At 44.6% G+C, this 6,753-nt stretch overlaps 1 protein-coding gene across 1 annotated transcript; it reads left to right on the top strand.

Moving 5' to 3' along the window:
• The first annotated feature begins 355 nt into the window (after positions 1-355).
• Positions 356-2,221, top strand: LOC116976491 (paraneoplastic antigen Ma1 homolog). Its single transcript, XM_033026383.1, has one exon. The coding sequence runs from the start codon at positions 356-358 to the stop codon at positions 2,219-2,221; it is 1,866 nt and encodes a 621-aa protein (XP_032882274.1).
• Positions 2,222-6,753: the final 4,532 nt, after the last annotated feature.

Genomic DNA, 6,753 nt, shown 5'->3' with positions numbered 1-6,753 from the left:
TTCGACCAGCCCAGCAACGTGGGGTTATTCTTGTTTTGTTTTTAATGTTGCCGGCTTGTGTGAGTGAGTGTGTGGGCCCACATAGTAATTAATACTTAAAGGTACTATAAAAGATTGATTTATTGAGTGTTGTTTTTTTTTGAATATCTGTGTGAGAAACACCAGTAAAACACCTATAAGGGAATTAAAGTTTACGAACCTGGGGCGCAGCTCATGTAGAGGGCAAAGAAGCGCTACACAAAATGGAGGCACCGCTGGGATTAATTCCCATTTCATTTACTGTTAGTTTTTGCCTTTAAGAAGTGTTTTTGTTTCCCGACTTTTGTATTAAAGTGCCTATAGCAGTTGTAGTATAATGGCTACTCAAGCAGACTCTCAGTTAGCAGCTAAGCTTCATAGCTGGTGTCGTGAAGCATGCTTAGACCCAAACCATGCTTTTGTCCTGTTTGACGTGCCGACTAATACTGACCAAGCAGACATTGAAGAGACTGTTCAGACAGTAAAGGCACTTGGGAGAGTAAAGGTACGGGACGTCCAAAGTGACATTCAGACTGGCAGCAACCTGGTACTCTGTGAATGCCGTGAAGTTGTACAGTCAGATCACATTCCCCCCCAACTGCAGCCAGTGAAGGGAGGCTCAGAATGGAAAATTTTCCTCTTCAATGAACCTGTGAGCCCAGCTGAAGATTTTTTAGCTAAGCTAAACAAACTAATGACTGATGAAGGAAAATCAGTAAATGATGTTCAAGCCATGCTGACTACAGAGACTCCACAAGGAAGCTCCCCAGAGCCCATCATCCGAGCAGTGGGAGACCTGTTGGGAAAAACGATGAGACCTACCAGTGAGAACAATGCGTTTCGACGTCTGCGGATGTTCTCTGGAAACCTTCCCACGCCGCCAGGAGAGGAGAGCCTTGACCATTGGCTCGAACAAGCTTATCTAATGATTGAAGAATGTGACTGCTCTGAACGTGAGAAACGAAAGAGAATAGTCGAGAGCTTAAAGGGGCCGGCCCTGGAAATAATTCAGGCTGTACGACTAAACGACCCCGATGCTAGCCCTGACTGCTATGTAAAGGCCTTGGAAAGTGCCTTTGGCACGCCCGTGTCAGGAGAAGACTTATATTTTGCCTTCAGGAGCCTTCACCAACAGTCTGGTGAAAAGCTCTCTGACTTTTTAAGGAGGCTGGAACGCTCGTTGACCAAAGTAGTGCAGAAAGGAGGCCTTCTCAGCCACAGAGCCGATCATGCTCGAATTCACCAACTCATTAGAGGTGCTACTGACTCTGATATGATGCTGTTACAGTTGAGATTGAGAGAAAGAAAAGAGAAACCTCCTACCTTCTTAAAGCTCCTAAATGAGATTCGTGAAGAGGAGGAATATGAGACAGCTCGACGAAAATTAACTACAACAGTAAGACAAGTACAAGTCAGAGACCAAGCCAATACCAAAGCTACAGAAGACCAAAAGTTGAAGGCAGAGATTCAAGAGCTTCGTGCAGAGCTTGGTGAGCTAAGGGAAAAGCAGCAAGACGAAGTTCAAATGTTGAGGCAACAGGTGCTGCAGCTACAACATCAGCTAACTGTGATGTCTGTATCTCACAGTCCTGTGACTGCAGACCCTAAAAAGAGGGATGGGAAGGCCAGACCCAGCCCAGCAGCTAAACCACATAATGCCAAAGACTCAGAGAGCTTCTTCTGTGACAGATGCGGAGAAAATGGTCATATTGCCACACACTGCACAGCCCCAGAGAACAGCCCAAAAGTAATCCAAAAATTACTCGGTGCTCTGCGCAAAAGTAAGGAAGATAAAGCGTCACACAAAAGGTTTGCTGAGTCGAAGCAGGTTGGTCCAGTCTACACACAGCAGCCTCGTAACCTGCCACAAGGACTGCTTGGCCCATCCATGATGGCTGATGTGAAAATTGATGGTCAACCCTGTAGAGCCATTTTAGACAGCGGCTCCAGAGTCACTATCATCTTTGAGAGTTGGCACACCAGACTCCTTCCCAATGTGCCCATTCACCCACTCAAAGACCTTGCCATATGGGGACTGAGTGACACTAGCTATCCATATACAGGCTATGTGGCAGTTGAGCTGGGACTGCCTCCTAATTCCAAGGGAGTTGAAGAAATAGTTCCCGTGGTAGCTCTAATATGCCCTGATTCGCCAAGTCCTGACCCAGTTCCTGTTGTCATTGGCACTAATACAACAAAATAGTAAGATTAAACGAGAATTTACCAGTTTGAAGTTTGATCTGTATTTTATGAGGAGGAACGTTGAGGGAATACGTGAAGAACCCGCTTCCAACGCATGCGTGTCATTCTTCAAAGCAGCGGTGTGAGGTCACAGAAACTATAATGACCTAACATAGTAAGATTATCAAAGAGATACCAGTTTTGATATGATCATAGGAGGGTGGGAGCGGAGGGCACGTATTCCCTCAACGTTCCTCCTCATAAAATACAGATCAAACTTCAAACTGGTAAGTTCTCGTTTAATCTTACTATTTTACTTCGGAGTCACGTGAGTGACTACGTGAAGATTTCAAAGCTCTGTGACCTCATGCCGTGGAACGAGTCCATGCTTCACAACTGCCTTGGGTATTGGGAGAGAGTATCATTAGCAATTTTAGACACACTTATACAAAGACTTGTGTGATATAACGAGAAAATAAATTTATTAATTGAAATCATAGCCCTGTAACCCTTCGGGCAAATTATAATATTGAATGTAAAATGGTTTCCGAAAATGATGATGGCTCCAAAACTGGTTTATTATAAAACCTTTGGAAAGTCCTTTCGGATGACCATCCTGCTATTCTGAGGATTTGGTGCATGGGTACCTCCAGAATTTTTGCTGCGGATGTTGCTGCAGCCCTGGTGGAATGAGATTTAAAAACATTAGTGTCTATTCCTGCTATCTTTAGGACACATTTGAGCCACCTTGAGATAGTTTGGGTCGTGACCCTTTTGTGCGGTTTCTTGTAAGAAATTAACAGAGCCATTTCCTGCCCTCGAATGCTCTTAGTATATTCCATGTATAATTGGATATGTCTTGCTATACACAGACGTTTGTCATATGGATATGCCATAAATTCAATCACTTGACCCGATGAACCTGGTCTGTTTTGTTTTATTAACTCATGTATGACAAACACCAGTTTCTCGGGTGAGATGATCAAGGAGTCCAGGCTCAGTTTGCTTAATGACTGGACTCGTTGTGCAGAAACTAACGCCATGAGCATAACCATCTTCATGGTCAGTTTCTGAAGTGATAATGCTGTTATGGGCGACCAGCTCCTCAGCATGTTCAAAACGACACCCACATCCCAAATTTTGGAGTACCTGGTTTTAGGGGGATTTGCATTGAATATGCCCCTCATAAGTTTTGTTACCAGGGGGTGCGTTCCCACCGTGTGCCGCTCCGTTCCTTGTGATAGGTAATTGGAGAGTGCACTTCTGGCACTATTGATGGCACTGTAGCCCAATCGTTTGTCATAATGGAGGTTTGTTAAGAATTCCAATACGGCCGGAATGTTCTTGGCTCTTTGGTCGAGGTTGTTGTCAAAGCAGTATATGCCCCATTTCTTGATGTGTCCGAGGTACTGCTTCCGTGTTGACAGTCTTTGTGCGGATGTGATGAGATTCATCGTCCTGTCTGACAGCCCCATGCCGTGTAGTGGGTCTTTCAGACTCTACAAATCAACAAATCCATAGTATTATGGCATGGGTGACTGCCCCCCCCCCCCCCCCCCCCCGTTACTGTATGAATTAATAAATTCGGGCTATGTCCAATAATGGAACATGGTTCTAACACCATCCCCTGTATGACCGAATACCACGGTTGAGTAGGCCAATCGGGTACTATGATAATCCCAGATGCCGAATATTGTTGAATTTTCCTTAGTACCCGGTTGATGAGGCAGAATGGGGGGAAAGCATAAAAAACGCCATTTCCCCCAATGCAGTGAGAAAGCATCTGTAGCTTCTGCCCCAGGGTCTGGTTTCCAGGAGACATACCTTGGTAATTGGTGATTCAACCTGGACGCAAAGATATCAATATCTGGTCTACCATATTTTGCTGTAATTTCAGCAAATACATTTTTATTTAACATCCATTCCGTGTTTTCATTAAATTTGCGTGACCTGGTGTCTGCCACTGAATTTAGCTTACCTGGTAGGTATGTTGCCGATATCCAAATGTTTCTTTGGATACACCATTTTGTAATACCATAGACGGGTTGTCCATAATGATGGGGTTGGAGCAATACCTAATGTTATGTTCCCACCACTGTAGTTCAATTATAGCTTCCGTAGGCAGCTCCATAGGTCTATCAAAATGACCTTTGTTAAATTTGAGTGCTCTAATTTTTGCTCTTTGCAAATTTTGATAATATAATGGCCCAAAATGTGTGGCCGGGAATGTAGCCACAATCTTCCCAATTATCCGGCCTACCCTCTAATGGAGGGTCTGTTGGTGTTTAAGAAGCTCGCTGCAATCCTCCTGTAGGGCTGCGGCTTTATCTATTGGTAAAGTTACTAATATATTGACCGTGTTAATGGTGAATCCTAGATAATCCATATTAGTTTCTGGTATCAATTTACACTTAACTACCGTCTGTGTTCCCCTCTGATGGGTACTGTATAGTATGCATCTTTTAAGTCAATGCTTGTCATATAGAAACCAGCTGATACTAATTCTTTAGCAGTGATAAAGGTATCCATCTTAAAATGAACATATTGAACGAATGTGTTTAGGGTTGAAAGGTCAATGATAATCCTGCAACCCCCATCTTTTTAATTTTTAATAATATGTTTGATACAAATTTTAATTGTTCATGAGTAGTATGCTCAATCACACCTTTTGTATACAATCGTTGTAGCTCCATGTGGGCTTTAGATTGTTCGGTTTTTATAAGGACGAAATGCCTTTCTGGTGTATGTTGTACTGGGGGGTTATTGGAATGAGTAAATTCTATCAGATAACCCTGAATACTGCTTAGAATATACGAGTCTGTAGTGATTTTACACCATTCATAACTGTCGTATTGCAACCTCCCACCCTCCCGTCGTGGGTCCCTTTTTTACAAAAGAACCCCACCCACGTACCTCCATGGTTACTGGTGGTTGCATTATTTTCTTGGTTTTTTGAAAAAGGGGGGTTCTGTTTTTATTGATTGTGTTCGAGGTAGTACTGGAGGTTGATGCTTCCGCATCTTCCAGGGTGGCCGTCCCTGGCCATACCCTAAAAAAGGCTGCTGTGGGTTGTATTGGTTTCTGGCAGTGCCACTGGTATGAGCCACACTTATCGGTCTTACATGTGGCTGGTACCGTGATCCAAAATAAGCCTTCGTGCTGGCTTTGATGAGCCCCAATGTCTTGGCTTCTTCGTCCAGTTTCTTGACCTGTTTGGACAAGTCTTGCCCAAACAAAAGGGTTGAGGTTTTAACGGCTCTTTGTTTGCAAATTGTTGCGTATTTGGGATACAGTGTCGGCTGAATAGCAGCCTTCCGCATGCTATTCAGCTCATATTGTACATTACAAAACAGAGCTAGTGCGTCTTGGTGGTCTTTAGTTAGCTCTGTTTTGTCCAGGGTGCGGGTGTAGGCTGTGATCCCTGCCGTAAGCCCCTTTAAGGTTTTCTGGATTTTGAGGTCCTGGTTCCTGATGTCCCTCCCCATATGCTTCCAAATGCATTGGTTGACACTGGGGATTTGTAATGCATCACAGTTACCAGGTGGCAGATGTCTGGCCAGTGTCTCTGTGAATATTTGTTGTTGGAGTTGATGGCCAGACATGTAGTTAATACTGGCTGCCATCCTGGAATCCAAGTCTGCCCCTGTTTGACTTGGTTTGTAGTAATCAGCCACCATGTCCAGCAGTGTATGTTTTTCTGCAGATTCAGGATCATGGGAAGCTGTGTGATCAGGGTCTGGCCCATCAGGGTCCTGCCCACTCTCCTCCGAAGAGGTCGAGATTTCAGGGGGTCCCACACGGGGTACCCATATGGGGCTTGCCTGCCCACTGTGGCTAGTCTCCACATTCATGGGACTGCCACTGTGAAGGAGCTCCTCCAGCAGCTCCTTTAGACGGTCTTTATGTTGAGCTGCACTTGCTATTTTTGGCTGCTCCCATTCCTGCAGCCTTTCAGCAGTGTGCTGCTCTTCTCTGTATCCCCGCTGTTCCCGTCCCCGGTACTCACGGGTGCTGGTTTGCGGGCTTTCCTCGTCCCGCCGCTGGCCACACCGGTCCTGACTGTCGGTCCACGTCTGTTCCCGGTCAGCTGTTTCTCCTGGCTGCTCCGTATGCAGCCACTCATAGCGGGTTTGTTCCGTCTGCCGCACCCGTTCAGCCCTGGTCCGATATTGATACGGGCTGGTCGCCCGCTGCTGCTCCAAGTCGGGCTCTTCTAGATGGTGTGTTTTAGTTTGAACTTTGCCTCCCGGCCGGGAAGTAAGTTTCGTCGGTGCCAGAATGATTGGAATACGAATTTGGAAACAAATAAAAAAAGATTTAAAATTGAATAATATACCACTCTGCCTTCCCATTGTAAATAATCCTTTGTTCAAATCATCCTTTATGGACAAAGGTTTCACACAATGGAAAAATCATGGAATCAAAAATATAGGACATCTTTATGGGAAAGGTACTTTTCTTTCATTTCAAGAGTTACAACTGAATTATGGACTGCACTCAAATAATTTTTTCAGATATCTACAAATTAGAGATTATGTTAAATCTAATACACAA

This window comes from Amblyraja radiata, chromosome 8, assembly GCF_010909765.2.
Source record: "Amblyraja radiata isolate CabotCenter1 chromosome 8, sAmbRad1.1.pri, whole genome shotgun sequence".
NCBI classification, from domain to species: Eukaryota; Metazoa; Chordata; class Chondrichthyes; order Rajiformes; family Rajidae; genus Amblyraja; species Amblyraja radiata.
The sequence above is the reverse complement of the archived record's forward strand: the minus strand, read 5'-3'. Positions and strand labels throughout refer to the sequence as shown.

What these genes read in the sequence shown, in the direction of transcription:
- LOC116976491 (XM_033026383.1), top strand. Translation starts at nt 356, where the DNA reads ATGGCTACTCAAGCAGACTCTCAGTTAGCAGCTAAGCTTCATAGCTGG.